Source organism: Rhea americana, unplaced genomic scaffold, assembly GCF_003343005.1.
Source record: "Rhea americana isolate MKP2758 unplaced genomic scaffold, rheAme1 scaffold_16, whole genome shotgun sequence".
Classification (NCBI taxonomy): domain Eukaryota; kingdom Metazoa; phylum Chordata; class Aves; order Rheiformes; family Rheidae; genus Rhea; species Rhea americana.
This window is the reverse complement of record NW_028185705.1, coordinates 5,622,595-5,637,803: the sequence shown is the minus strand read 5'-3', so window position 1 is coordinate 5,637,803 and position 15,209 is coordinate 5,622,595. Positions and strand designations below refer to the sequence as shown.

Below are 15,209 nucleotides of genomic sequence, written 5' to 3'. Positions count from 1 at the left end.
CTTACAACTCCTCCAAACGKCGTCCACTGAGTGGAGCTCATTTCAGGTTTACCTTTTCACTTTTTCCTAGAGATACTTAACTGTCCATCAAATGTGTGAAGGGAGGTGGGGGGTAATGGCTCTTAATTGGACTTCAGTATGTGGTAATATAGCACCTTGAGTCYCTAATTATACTCCAATACCGAAGAGCAATGTCATAACATTAGGATATAATGAACAAGAAGCCATGCATTATCATGCACTGTAGCTCTTTATGACTTGTTATGGTTCTCTGGGTTGTCTCTAGTGAGTATAAAGTGAGATGCATATTAATACAGTCGAGCTTCAGTTTTGAGAAGTATTTTAAATACAGTTTTAAATGTGATGAATGATTTCCGGCTGATTGAATTATGCGGTAAGGCAAGGCTACTGCCGTGTAACTTCTGTCACTGCTGTACTGTCACAGGCTGTTCTTCACAGCACGTGATCCCAGACTGGGAAGTGCCTGCCTTCGTTTCAGGAAGGGTGAGTCAAACTTGGGGGGAAAAAAAAAAGGAATTCGGGAATTCTTCACTCATTGTCTCCTGAGTCTTGTGGYATGAATTTTCCATATATTAATCTTCAAGTATTATTTGATAACAAAGAATTAAGRTAGCATGTAAGCATTTTATTCGGAGATGTGATTAGGCTGAGTTATTTTCAGTTTTCGCTGGGATGATTGGAGGAGAACCCACTCTACATGAGCAGAAAATAGAGGTGCAGCTGGTCCAGGTGTCAGAAACACTGCTTGGATGCTGCGGTTCAGCCGGGTAAGAGACCAGGGGAGTCAGCAGGGCTTTGCAGGAGCAGACTATACTCAAACTGTAATACGTTTCCTTAACATTGAAACTTTGACAAAGTACTATGTCTGGCTRCTTGAAACCATATCCTATAAATGAAAGTTGTAGTGGAAAGCTTGTAAAAAGCTCTTCATAGAGCTGTGTGAATATTGATAGGTCTGTTTGCTAGCTGAATTGATTTGGATTTGGTTTTGGTTTTTTTAGTCATTCTGAAACAAAATAATTTTYTTAGTTAAAATATATATGATTTTAGGCTACCTAATGTATTTTGTTTGACTAAAGATTATGTTTTTCATTTCTCAGTTTTTTTCATTTTTCAATTTTTTTTCAATAGGCATTTTTAGAAGAACTAAAATAAATTTTGAAGGTAAAAAAATCGGAAAGTTGTGTTTTGAAAATATTAAATCAACATTTAAACTTTTAAAAATAGACACCACTGTTGACCAAAAGTCTTTACTGCTTTCAGGCTAGAAAGCAGTTTCTTTGTGTAAACACTTCCCTTTTCAATTTTTTATTTTTTGAGTGATTCATTTTTYATGAATTTTTTCATCTTCACAGATCTTTTTGGCAGGGAAAGAGTTCAGCCTCCTTCACTCCTAACATCATTTGTTTTAGCTGTAGCTCAAGAGAAAGATAAAATTAAAAATAAAATTTTGTCCTTAKCAGCTTGTGTTGTCATTTGCTAAAACAAAGCAAATTCAACCCAAAAGATTACAATCAGTTGGGCAGCTCTGAACATCAGCACAGAGAGAGGTGGCTCTGGTTTGGCTTGCCTAAGAAATGTGCTGGCTTCTCCTGGTATTGAAAGTGGCAGATAATTTTGAATAGTTTCGTAAATAAATGATTTTCAGGCAGCAAAAGAGCACCGTCGTTTCTAAACTGGAACTGGCGATTTTCGTGTGGACTCCCAGTTGTTAGGAAAAGGAAACCTTGTTACGTGCCGCTGTCTGTACCATCAGGTCTCCTGCTTTGAATCCAATAACTGGCTTCAACAGCCTCAGAAGGGTATTAAACATCAATATCCTTTCCTCAGCTAGAACTAATTAGTTCCATCTCTCTGGCTTTGGGGACAGAGCGAGGCTGCCTGGTCGCTGCAGGATTTACAATATTTATCGTCGTGTTTCTCGTTCTCCGGCTCCCGTGCTCTGCGTTTGCGTGGGACGCGCGCGGGCCGAGCGGGACGCCGCCGGCCGGCTCCCCTGCCTCGCGTGCCTGGATTTACTCCTCATCTGGGGTCTGTCGGAAAGGGGCTCGGTGAGGCGGGCGATGGCGCAGCCGGCCGGCCTCCGCGGGCAGGGCCGGATCTCCGGGCGCGTCGCGCCCCGCCGCAGCTTGCGTCCCAGTTTCGGTGCGACAGCTAATAAGCTGGTTCAGATACAAGAAACAAAAAGCAGGCGTCTGCTGTGCATGAATGCAAAACTCAGCTCCTATTAATTTCTAAGCTGTTAAAAAACACTTTCCGAGAGCATAACACGTTACTCTTCTCCTTAAACTGTGAAATATAATACAAATAACCAGCAGCAGCGAGGGAGGTGCGTGCTGTGCCTTCAGGTAGGGTTCGCCCGCGGAGCTCCGCCACGTTTTGATCGGCTTGTGACAGTTCGATCGGGAGTACAGCACGCCGGCGCCGATGCGCCGTGCCCGCAGGGCCGGCACGGATTTCGGGAAACGCGGTGAGCGCTCTGGCGCCGATCACTGTTCGCGACAGCAATGTCTCCACGCTGGGTATCGGTGGCAACATCTGATTATGAAGAAGAAARTGTCAATGCTTTGCCTTTATTACTAGCATTGTGGCTGCATTAAATCTAACTTTATTTGACAGGGACTACTCCAAATTATCTCCTACAGAAATGCGCTATCAGACAGCAAGAAAGTCTATCTTTGTCAAAGCAGCGAGCAGGAGCCACGGTTAGGCAATTTTGCGAATATGGTACCTTCGGGCACATATTCTGCATTTACTGATATGACAATTAGCCTTCAGTGTCAAGATAAAACAGATTATGCRTGCAAATACAGTTATTTCTTTTCTTTCCGTCAATTGTATCTGGTCACAGCCAGATACTACTTCTCAAAGCGATGAGTTTAAATATATTTTAYTTTTTTCTTAAGGAAAGAAAGTGGAAATTGACAGCAGAGTACTTAACTGCTCAGATTCATACGTTCACTTTATGTATATATAAAATGTAATTCAAGTGGCTGCAAACATTGACTAATCCAAGAATTCAAGCTTATTTGAGGTTTCTGCAGAGCAGCTTAGATTAGATCAAACTGATGAGTTCTTTTGAGTAGCATTTTACAGTGTCCTAAAAGGCTGTCTCGCCRCACTCACACCAAATGGAAGCAGATCTCCTGCTCTCCGACGCAGCCAAAGGACAGAATCAAGGTTTGCGTCTTCTCTTCAAACGCAGTGAATCTCCTCTTTTTGTTATCGGAGAAGCTGCGGCAGATTGTCTCACTCTGGAGAAGCACAGGAATGTGAAARAGTCTTCTTATGGAGCCAGTCTGCATACACAAATTTTCTCATTGTGCTTTCGCGCATGTGAATTGCCCTTTGGTTTTGCAGCCTGGAGGTGGCCCTCCTGCCTCCAGGCAAGGAGGCAGCAGAGCTCCTGAAAAAGGCAGTCTCAAGCAGCACGGGCTGCATAATCAGAGACTCTTTCCTTTGCATCTACACTGAAAACCTTGTTACTTTTTCTTTTTTCTCCTCTGCTCTCCTCTCCTCTGCTTTCCTCTCCTCTTCTCTTTTCTTTTTTTCTTTTTTCTTTTCTTTTCYTTTGCAGCTTGTTRCCCCAAAACAGGCATAAGAACTCAAGAGGTRCGTGTGATGAAGAGGGAGGCCAAGTAGTCAGAAGCTAAATAAAGAGAATAATAAACATTGCTGGGATTATGCTGTTGGCAAAAGAGCTCCATGCAGTTAAAAATCCAGCCGATCAGTTCAATGAGATGAAATTTACTGAAGGATGCTAGGCAATAATCAGGAAAATGTGTTCCAACCACAACAAAACCTGAAAAGAAAACACGGAGACAGCCACAGCAGGTGTACTTTATGCTGCTGGAGCTCGTGAGACCTGCCGGAGAACGTTATAGGCATGTGGCAGCAGAGCATTTGAGTATGAAAGGAGCATAAAGTTGCCTTGGCATTCACATCCAATTTAAAAGAAAATCATTACTTGGATACACAGAAAATGTATATCTTCCAAATATTTCATATGGAGATTGTGGTGCTTATGCTGTTCTAATCAAGAGGACATTCATGTAAGAAACCAGTAAACAGCAGGCTCAAACACATGCTTTGCCAGCTCCCAAATAGGAATTATTTTTAATCATAAGATGTAGAGCATCCATTGCAGTAAACCCCTGATCAGCAACGTGCTATCRTGTGAGTTGTTTCATTGGTTTCAATGGAGCTATTAAAGTTGAGTGTGTGCTTATGTGCTTTGCTGGGTAGAGTGATAAAAAGAATAAGTTATTTTTGCAAAGATACCTGACAAAAAATCCACTCATTTGCAAATTAATTCCAATTTCATAGTTCTGTCCTTTAAAGAAACATTAAGCTGATAGAGGAGAGGAAAGGAGTCACAGAYCTAAACTGCACGAAAACAGAGGAGGACTGTTTTCCCTGGAGAGCTTTCAGCAATGTGCAATGACCTCCAACAACTTTTTAATTAAAGGAAAATGCATACAGAAGAAAGCAGTGCRAAGATATAGCTAGGACTAGTAATTTAGTTCAGCATCAAAAATCAGTAAATCAGTGTACTTCATGAAAAGCAACTGGCAGTCCTTGGCCAAGAGCTACAAAAGCTATGGTGCTCTGAAATGCTAAAAAAAAATATATTTTTGCTGACTTTTTAAGACTGGGCACACAGTTAATATCCCTTTTAACTACCTGCGGGAATTAATTAGTGGGGAAAAAAAAAACACCCAAAAGTCCACTGGGAAGTTAATTGCAGGTATCTGCTTGCCAGATCATCTACTGCTTTGGCTGCCTCTGTTTAGGACTGCTGTTGCTGGCTGCTGCTGACCTAACCCTGTGGGACAGTCGTATGGACCTCTATAAAATTAGAGATGCTGTAATCCTTTGTGGTGTTAGCCTGGGCTGGCTCTTTGGCTCTTAATTCAGCRCAGAGAGTAAGAGAGAGGTGGCTGTGCCCTCCAGATTGGTTACAGACCTACCGAATCTGCACCTCCACCAACAAACGTGGTGCTGGTGGGACTTCCCTTCCTTTCCTTCAGGGTTTTATGTGCCTGCCCTGCTGGCTGCTTTTTTTTTCCMCAAAAATAAAGGCTTTTTTTTTTTCAAGTTTTCAATGCTTGTCCCTTGCTCCTCTTTAACAATCTCTTAGGGGACTCCTCACTTCCTCCTCCGGGYGATGGGAAGGCTAGAAGGGAGCCAGACAGCGGATGTTCAATCCCCACCTCTGGTTATCAGACCCTTTCAGGCGTCAGCTTCAAAAGCAGTAACATCAGTACGTCTTTCTTGACTTCATCTGCAAACATTGTTTTGCTGCTGAGATTTCCATTGTACTCACACCAAAGTGGTGTTAAAGAAGGAGGCAGGGCATGCACATTGCAATGAAACTGCTTTGCAGGGTGTTATCTAATTTTCTGGAAAAAAAAAAGTCTATGGATTTCTTTACTATAAACTCTGCCCTGTATTTGCATATTGTAAAATATGTTATGTTTACGTAACTGTGAATTATCAGGTTGGCCAGATTACCTACACTCAGTGCCTGGAAGTTATTGTCGAATTCAAGGAACGTTTTTGCTTGGTGGCTGCTCTCAGCAGAGACACCCTTTCTAGGCATTAATGTGACTGATAACATCGTTTCAGTGGTGTCGGCTGAAGTCGTATTTCTCCTTTATTCACCTGATAGGAGATGAAAGTGCATTGAATTCCTTGGTTTAGGTATGTGCACATATCAAGGTATTTAGAGAGGCCAGGATGGAATGAATGCAGGAACCAAAGGCACTACAAAATCAGCAAAATGTTAAAAAAGGTCAGTTCATACGGGGTTGGAGCCCATTCTGTAGCAGACCTGTCTAGTCTACGCTAAACCATGACACAGGTTTGAAGGTTCAAAGAAATAACAGTAAGAGATAGGGCTGAAACTTAGGTTTTTACTTACATTATTACATTGCTTAGTTACAAAGATGCACAACTAAAAGTATTCTGATATGAGTTGGACCTGATGATTTTTCTACAAGGACACTTAATATATGTGAGTTTGGTCCTATAGGTGGGTTGATTACAGTAAAGCAGCTGGAGAAACCCATTGAGAATTAGGTAGCAGCACTAATGAGACTTTCTATATTGTTTGTTTTATTTATAGCACAAAGTAAAAATTTTTTCTGTCCGGCTAACATACAGAGTATCACTGCAAATACCATGGCTGACACTGCATAGCCAATAAAGTCCTTGAAGCTTTTATTTGACCTCTTAATCTGTGTAGGTAGATTAGAGTTTATAGATTAAAACATCAAGGAAAGGCTATTTCTTCTGAATAAACCACCAAATTCTGTTTTAATATCAAATTGCAATTCCATTTCCAAGCAATTTAGGAGGAGTTTTACTGATGTGAGGCTTCGAAATTGAGCTCCTTGGTTGCAGACTTTCACCGAACTGGGAGCAGGCGCGGTGATCTCCSAGACAGCCTGCTTGCTGCTAGCGTGGCATCTCTACTAGTATAACCCCATTCCTTGCTGAAGTGTGTGTTTCATCTAAACTGTATCATTTAGCAAATAAGAGGCATTTAGTAAGGTATGGTAGACAGATGCTGAAATTGGCCCATTAAAGATGCTTTAACAAATGTTATAACGAAATTCTCTGCAGCTGAGACACTAAGCTTAATATGACTCAGAATAGATAAAGCAAATAGTGACTAAGAGTAAAAGCACTTTATAGAAGATAATTATCATTTAAGTGAGGTACTTTGCAGATGTGAGGAATTTCTACAATACACTTCTCTTTCTGCTAACATTAAAGGTAGTTTTCTCTCAGCAGTGACTCAGTGTGGAGCAATTTGTTTCATAACTTGAGAGTTTAAAACAGTTTGGAAGTTTGTTAAAATGTCTCAGTCTGTTTTGTGATGCTTGAAATAGGCTCTGTATTTATGAATGATTTTCCCTCAAGTCTTTATTAACTAACAACACAAGCCCCCCTCATCCTCTAAAACAAACTCCTTTTTGTAGTAGGTTAATGCATAATATTTTCATGTACTACAAGAGATTATGCTTTATAGACAAATATTCYAGTAAAATTCTGGCAGACTAATAAGCTATATAATTTTAGGTCAGATTTCAGGTTTAGGTGGGAGCAGTCCCTTCTTCTGATTACCTGTAATGGTTTGATACATTTCATTATACATATCATCTGGATAGATCTTTCAGATATATAGTGTTATGAGAATTGTCAATTGTGTATGAACCAGTTTTTGATTTCAGAATTTGAACAGTGATGCTGTAGTCCTGACTTTTTGCTCTTCACCTCAAATATTATCTGTAGGTAAATGATCAACCAAAAGTTTAGAGGATAGCTCTCTCTTTGGTCATATGTGGYCCAGATCCAAAGCCTGGCTAAATCCAGAGCCAGATGATGCGACTGAGATGCCTCCCAAGCTGAACTTCACGATCCCTTGAAGTACTTGCTGTCTTCYGGGCAGAGGAACTGCTCCGGGGCAGAGCTTCTGGCAGAACAAGCCTCCCTAGATGRAGTGGAAAAGGTTGGTGTACAAAAGTGTTTTTACCTACTTTGGATGTCTTCTGRGATATGACTCCTGAATGACTTTTTAAGTAGGACGCTTACTTGATTAATTAGTTTTCTGCAGTACATGTTATTTGCAAGCAGATAGGAAGCCTTTCAGCTTCATCACAGAGCACTTCTGTTTTGCTGGGTATTATTTTCGTTCAATATGCAATCTATTCAGCAACTGATTGCAGTGCCCCGTACAAGGTTTTAAAAGTGTTGCTATGTGTTTTAGTAGCCAAAGGTAATTGTAATGTTCAGAGAACTTGAGAAACAAATGGCTTTTCAGTGTCCATAATATTTTATCGTATCAGTAATAAGCTGTTACATGAATATGGAACAAGTTTTATGTGGCAGAGAAACACTATTAATGTCCCATACCATTATATTCTCATTTTGAATTAGCCAAGGTGTGACTGAGAGCAATTTCTAAAATAGCATTGTGCCGTATATTCCAGTATCAGGAAAGTTCTGATAAAATGTTGCTGCAGTTACAATGAGGATAAATKGAATTTTAGTTTAAAAAACCCTTCTTTTATATCTGTTTCTCCACCTGTAATGTTGCAGAACACAACRTGACCATGCTGTTTAGATACAGGCCAGGTGGCCCATTGAGTAGCCTCTTGTACATTTGGTTTAATTTTGCACTTTGGAAGGGTTCTCTAATTTATACAGTGAGTGTTTCAGATYGGGAATAGCTTTAGGGTTAGGCAGATGTTTTGCAGGGGTTAAGCTATTCTCACACACAAAGGCTGGAGCTATCATCAAACTCCTCCCTGAGAGGTTAAAATCAAATTTGCTGAATAAAATACTTCAGCCTAAATCAAGCTGGGGAGTTGGGCTGTGAGCGTACAAAGCAAACTTCAGATTTTAAATGCAAGCCCAGGAGCGGGCGCGGAGGAGGGCAGGGGGCTGCGCGCCAGCCTGCTCCGGGGGCGGCTGGTGCTGCCCCGCACGTACCGGGTCGGCAGCATCTCCGGGGTCCTGCCCTTGTGCAGGCAGCCCCCAAACCCGCCGCCGTGTCCCCTCGCGCTCGGTCTGCATTGCTGCTGCCTCCCGAGCCTGCAGCGCCCCGCGTTGGGCCTGTGCGTTCGGTTTGCCTCCCGCGTTGCGGGGCTTTGCGCTTGTCTTCAATTTCATTTTCTTGATTTCCGTCCATTTCTCCAATTTATCAAGACTGTTTTTCTAAGGCTGCCCCCAGGAAAGCTCCCCGCCTCCGCCAGCCTCTTGCCATGCGCACGCTTTAGGAGTGGGCACTCGCTTCTAATTCCTCACGGTGTAAAAAGCAGTGCTGTCGCCGCTGATAAAGAATAGTAATCATTTCTTTACAGCCTGTAGAATTTAGCARGTGTTACACTTAGGCTGTAGAAGGCTATAAATGGACTTAAAAATCTCAAGATGATTTATAATTATTTATTTAAATGTAGCAGCTTTATTGATTCCTATAGAACCCCATTGATTGCATCCCTGTTAAAACCCAAGTGACTGAAGAATATAGCCTCTTTGATAAGTTAATAATTGAATATAATAAATTATGAATCATWGTTCTTGTTCTGCCTTTGGTGACATAAGGTGCAAAGACCCCAATTAGTTCTTTTTTTTTTTCCATTTCATTCAATAAGCAGTTTCCACACCAAATTCAGGTTTATTACAAATCTAGAGGAGGAATAATATTAGGTATGTGGCTGGCCCATTTAGTTTGTAGAATGAACTATGTATTTACAGTGTCTGAGGCTTAATGAAGTTATTTCAGTTTTACTTCAGTTTCTTTTAACATATGTCTCTTCTRCTTCTCAGCAGAAATTACTACATTCAGCAAGTGTGAGCTAAAGCTGTGTYTGAACACATGCATTCACCCCTCCCCCCAATTAAGGATCAAAATTCAGAGCATCCTAAAATACCATTAAAACTACRAATGAGGTATGTAAGCGGCACAAATAGGCTGTTGAAAAAAAGAGCCTGAAAATCAGGCCCTGGAGGTTGTGTAGAGCAGTGCAGAGCTCTGCGGTGCAAAACAAACTGGTCGAAGGARGCCCTGCCCGCCGTGCAGGGCAAACGGGCTGCACGTGCTGCGTGCTTCCATTKCAACACCACTGCTTGCTCTGAAGACCCGTTTCCTGCAGCTGCACACATCACTTTTTCTCATGTTCTTGACTTACCTTCTTATTGACCTAGGGGGGAGAACTCAATATATCTTCCAGAAGATGGGATTACAGACAGCGCTGAACAAATGGTCTCTTTTTCTCATCTCACAGCCTCAGATACCTGGTGCTTAGCGGCCGGAAAAAAATGCCGCTCTTTGCCTTGGAAAGTCGCAGCTCTTCTAAGTGTCCTTGATCTCGCCAAAGGTTTTCTAAGTAGCACCACTTTGTTCCTAAGATTCCTCTTTTTTTTTTTAATTTCTGAATTGTTTTAAAGCAAGATATTCTCTAAAAGGATTTATATCTTGCCATTAGAAATCCTCTTCATTGCTTTTTAGCCCTTTAGGATTTTGTCAGGATTACTAACGGGATTTTTATCGCTAGGGAAATATGGCTTCAGACATTGTATCTTAAAAAAATAAATCTGAAGCTTAGACTGTCAATGAGGCAGCCAGCACATTTATATTCCTCTCCAGAATATTTTGCCTTGTAAACCAGAAGATTCTGTGAGAAGGTGTTTTAATTTTTCGTGCGTTAGAATAAAACAAATTTCTGGCTGAGATGAGCCATCTGTGTAGGTGACAACTTGACCATCTCAGTTTACTATTTTACTATCATGAACCTGCCATACAGGCTCAAAAGGCATCACCATGTTTAACTTTAGCCGCATGCTTACTCRTTCTGGTCTTACACTTAAATATATTCTTAAGTCTAGCTCTGCTCAGCAATTCCCTTGGGATTACARCCATGTACCTAAGTAAATCAAACAGCCTCTCAAGTGTTTTCCTGCATCAAGGCCTCTCTGCTTATACGTAGAAGGTGAATAAAGAGAGAATTAGATATGTTAGTTCCTGCTATTCGAGACCCGAGAGACACACAGTAGGGTAAAGAAAATTCAAACTCTCCCCTAAATTTATCTCTGGGCAGTACAGATCAAGCCAAACTCAAGCCAGGGATAAACACCTGAGCAGGCTTGACCACAAATGTGAACTGTATATAAGACTCTATTTAATGGCTTTTCTAGACAGTCTCCTCTGTCATGGCTTAAAATTGCTCTGATCTTCTGACCTAGAGGAAGGACAGTCAGCGGGTTTCTGTAACCATGGCCTACTGCATGCCCATGGAGAGCTCCCCGAGTGAACTGTGGAGGGAGCAGCGTCTGCACGGGGACCGGTTTGCTTTGTTCCTGATCAATAAAGAGCATTTATTGGTAAATAAGCGTTAGCCATCTAGCAGGCTGATGGACATTGATTTAATTGTGTGAAGTGAATACAGAGGTTAGTAGGTCACATAAATCTTTTAGAGCCATACCTCTGTTGTTTTATTCACAAAAGTTTATTTAAAATTGCATGTCTGGGAACATACTGTCAAGGCTATCTTAACTTCACGTCAGCTCTAATTATTTAGATGACCTCTAGTCTGCTATCACTTAGAAAGTCTAAAATGCACCTAATACAAATGAAATCTTGTGAGTACAATCACTAACTGATTTTATAGCCACTAACTGGTTTGCACTTCGCAATTCCCTGTGCTTGGGGGTAGTTCTGTGCTTGGGGGGAAGTTCTTCCTGAGATATTTTTCTGCCTGATTTCTGAAAACTTCCTGGCTCGCAGTTAACAACAAGTATAAGATATAGAAATTCTTGGAAAGGACAGAAAATCCAAGCAATAATTAGCATGATCCATCCAGATCCAAATGCCGAGGGCCTTGTCAAGCTGTGACCATATGATGTCCGCGAGCTGCATGCTCATTTTCCATTTATAGCAGTATTTAGGATGTTCTCCAGCTCATCTTCATTTGCCTGAAGAGTATGAAGAGATTTTGCAAAAAAATATTCTCAATAAAATGCTATTAATTTTTAAACTGATGAGTACAGTCCTCACAGCTGGTACCTCTATGTGATTTACAGCGTAAGTGATCTGTCTGTTTATGTATTTATAACAGGCCAGGTTGTGATTAACATCTCAGAAGGCAGGACAGGGGACAGCTTACCACACCAAACACTTCCACACAGAGTCCCTGTTTCCCCCACACACACTCGGCCCATGTCAYCTTTGTCCCTCTGTGAACTACATGTTCTGCTTCTGCACTGCTAAATTATGTAAGTCAAAAATCATGCAGTTGGCTTAAAAGTGTGTGATCTTTAAAAAGAAGGGTATGTCAGGTAACTTCTATTTCCATCCTTGACTTTGACCCTTCAGGCTTTAATCAGCTTTCATTTTCAAGCTCGTGTTTGAACCCATCAAGGCTCTCTTGTCAAAGGCGAGATACGGTGTCTAATCACTTGACTTCAAGAGCTGGGCTTTCAAATTAAAATATCAGATATTCAAGTTCACAATAAGGACAGGAAAAGACATCCTTAAAACAGAAGTTAACAGTATTTCTTTCTTGCCCTTCTGTGCCATCTCTGAAATCCCTGGTGCACCTCCTCAGCCTGGTGCCAGCTTTYGGAGGCACACCAGCGAGGACTAGGTGTGTGGCAGATCCCTTCCGTGGTCAAATTTCATGAATACTGAACTTGGCAGCCTGTCGTTCACACATGGTTTGTTTTAGCAAACAGTTTAATTGCTCAGATTCGAGGTCCTGACCTTGACTAACCTTAGTTAGTTAGATATGGGCACAAGTCATCAAGGCTATAGGTGGGGGGAGGAAGAAGCTTCTATTTTAGTGTCTCCTCTAGGACCTTTGTCTTTATCTTTACTGGCAAGACAACAAGATTCAGGATGGCTCAGGTCAGTGAGAGACAAACAGCCGCCRGGCATGACCGCGGACTCTCCCACAGCACTCCTTGTACAGTAGCTCGTGTGGCTCTTTTAGCCTGGGGGAGGCTAATGTGCCTGCCCAAGCTTATGTGCCAACCAGCCGAGTTTGGAAACCAAACTTGCATCAAAGGCTGGACTGCTGTAGCTGCAATGGGTATTAGCTAATCTTATACGTTGTCAGATACGTTGTCTTCAGTAGGACTGATGCTAGGGTGGCCAACGTGAACTGGACAGTTATGAGTGGTCTTGACCTCAGTAAAAGAACTGTTAAGACTGGTCCCTCTGGGCTATCTGGATATCGAGGGAAATAGATAGGCTCATCCAGTGGGCAGCTCGGAAGAGGGGGCCAAATGAGGCCAAAACACCATCTTGAGCTTACGTCAAGGAGCTGCTGTCCTGGGAGCACAAGGGGAGCACCTCGAAGGACACCAGGAGGAGATGGAGCTGCTGGGTAATTACTCTCATGCAGCTTTGGGTGGCTGTAGCTCAGCGGGACGCAAGCTTGTCTGCCAGCTGCCTCAGGTTTTAGAAGGAATTGCTTCCTTTGGAAAAAGAAGTACAGCTCTCCTGATTTGTTCATATTTTTTCCTTAATTATTCAAAACTTAGGTGCCCATTCTTCTGTATTGAGATCTTGGATAAAATGCTGAGRATACATTATGTCTCTAAATCTCATTTTCAAGACTAATTTAAGGCCAAATTTTCAAGGTTATAAAAGCATCTGAAGATAGAGATAGCAATTTTTAAAACCCGTAATTAGACTAGGCATCCAATTCCCTGGGAGCACAACCTCTGCAGGCATTTCTGTAAATGTATCTTTTGGCACCTAATGACCTTGGCATCACTTTCAAGAGCAGGAGACTGAGGGGGTTTGGATGGCTTCCTATGGCTAAATTGCAATGGAAGCTTTTAGGTGTGAAATGTAAAATTGAGTCTTTTAGCATGTTTATTTTGCTAGCTACTATCTTATGATACAGCAGAAAGATTTGTGTGAACAAGTCTGGAAAAAGGCTGAAGTGACAACTGAACCATTCTTGTCATTTTTTTTAGGTGAAAAAATAAGTAATACTGTATTTTTCTTATAGTTAATTTAAAATGTTATGCCTGAGAATATGCTTCCAACATATGGCATCATTAAAGTATATTTATTTAAATTATCTTTAGTGCATTCATACCTTAGAAAGTCTTAGAAATRCAATGAATAAATACTAAATCTTTTAAGCAAAGTTTTTCCAGCTGCATAAATATCCTACTTGTTTTGGCAAATCYCCAGAATGGCTGCGAGTCCTTTCTCCGCTTTCTGTCCTCAAAATGTTTTCTGGATCAGAGCTTTTGACAAGTAGAGAGTGTGAGAGTGTCATGTTTGACAGCTCCAAATCATTAAGAAGAAGCTAAACTGGGTAAATCAGCATCCCTTCGTAGACTGCCRTAGTGTTATGCCTCGTTCAGTCAGTTGAGATCCTGATCCTTTTAAGAAGAAAAGATTAACTTTCATTGAACGTCGGTATAGTTTGAATGCAGTAATTGAAGTTTTTACATAAACAATCTCGTCTGTGCTTTTGTATGCAGATTTAGATGTGCGTATTTTAATCTCTTGTATAGGCTATTAAATTAATAATAGAAACCAGAACAATTTGATAGAACAATTAATAATATAAAAWGGTAGGATTTGTGGTGCTTTGCTTCCCATTAGGCTGGAGTTGGAGCACCACGCCGAGAYGCTCCAGCCGGTCAGCAGCCTCGTGCTGCGGGAAATCCCGCCGCCTCCGCACCCTCCTGGGACGGAGTCACAGGGACGCGTGGGACTTTTGGGCGTTTCGCCCGGCGGTCCGCCCGGTGAGCCGGCTCCGTCCCAGCGGGAGCGCGGCCACGTCAGCGGGCGCTGAGAGGCAGAGTTAATGCTGCTGGTCGACCCCGGTGCAGGGCTCAGTGCGTTAGATTATTATGTATGATGTAGACTTGCCCTGAAGTTCAAGTCTTTAAACGTAGTTAGGAACCTAAATCTGCAAGTGATTTCCTGATGGACTTGCCCAAGGTCACTGACGAGGACTCTGGCCGAGCAGGCAAGTAGCAARCCGGTGTAACCCTCCCAGGCCCTAGGAAGAGACAGAGCATTTGTGGAAATGAAGAAGTGTGTCAGACAGCAGTAGGATTTTGGAAATTATTTAATTTGGAGAAGAAATCAAGCTGTATTCACATAACTTTGATACCGATGTCAGTTCCCACTGACTAACTGTGGTTAGTATGTGCTAACCACAACTCTGTTCCACCTTCCAGTATTGCACACTTGCAGCTAATCATTTATGACTAAACTAATGACTACAAATTATTTACAGAAATTATACCTTAAATAACTATGCGCAACAAATACATTGCTTAAATCGTAATCTGCTTGTGATAATTCACAAAGAGGAAAAATGTGGTGCTTTATTCTTGGCAAATTATTTACCACCGCAAAGGGATTTGCTAGGGAAGTGCTGATTCTTGCCAGATACAAACTCGTTTTGGGTCTTTCAAGAAGCAGTGAGCCTCCCAGTGCACAGGGTGGTGAGTGTTCGTACGTACAACTCCGGTAATGGTTGCTTRGCGTGAAGGTTTGACTCGAGAAGATCAGCCAATGCTTTACACCAGTATTACATTTTTTTACATAAATTTCAAACCAGAGCAATGCTGCCTTTGCCAGCTTGAATCGGATGTGGAAGCCAGGGAGAAGTAAGTGAAATGACAAAAATAATTGTTTGCTAGGA

At 41.7% G+C, this 15,209-nt stretch overlaps 1 protein-coding gene across 2 annotated transcripts in view; it reads left to right on the top strand.

The window, feature by feature from the left end:
- The window catches only part of TAFA1 (TAFA chemokine like family member 1), a 219,958-nt gene that overhangs the window by 80,234 nt on the left and 124,515 nt on the right, over window positions 1–15,209 (top strand). The window contains exon 2 of one of the 2 annotated variants that reach the window (XM_085299999.1): window positions 4,563–4,571. The exons of the other annotated variant lie outside the window; for it this stretch is intronic. Within the exon in view, the coding sequence (XP_085156125.1) occupies window positions 4,563–4,571 (9 nt within the window). The remainder of the gene's footprint in view (window positions 1–4,562; window positions 4,572–15,209) is intronic. 2 annotated transcript variants of the gene reach the window in all.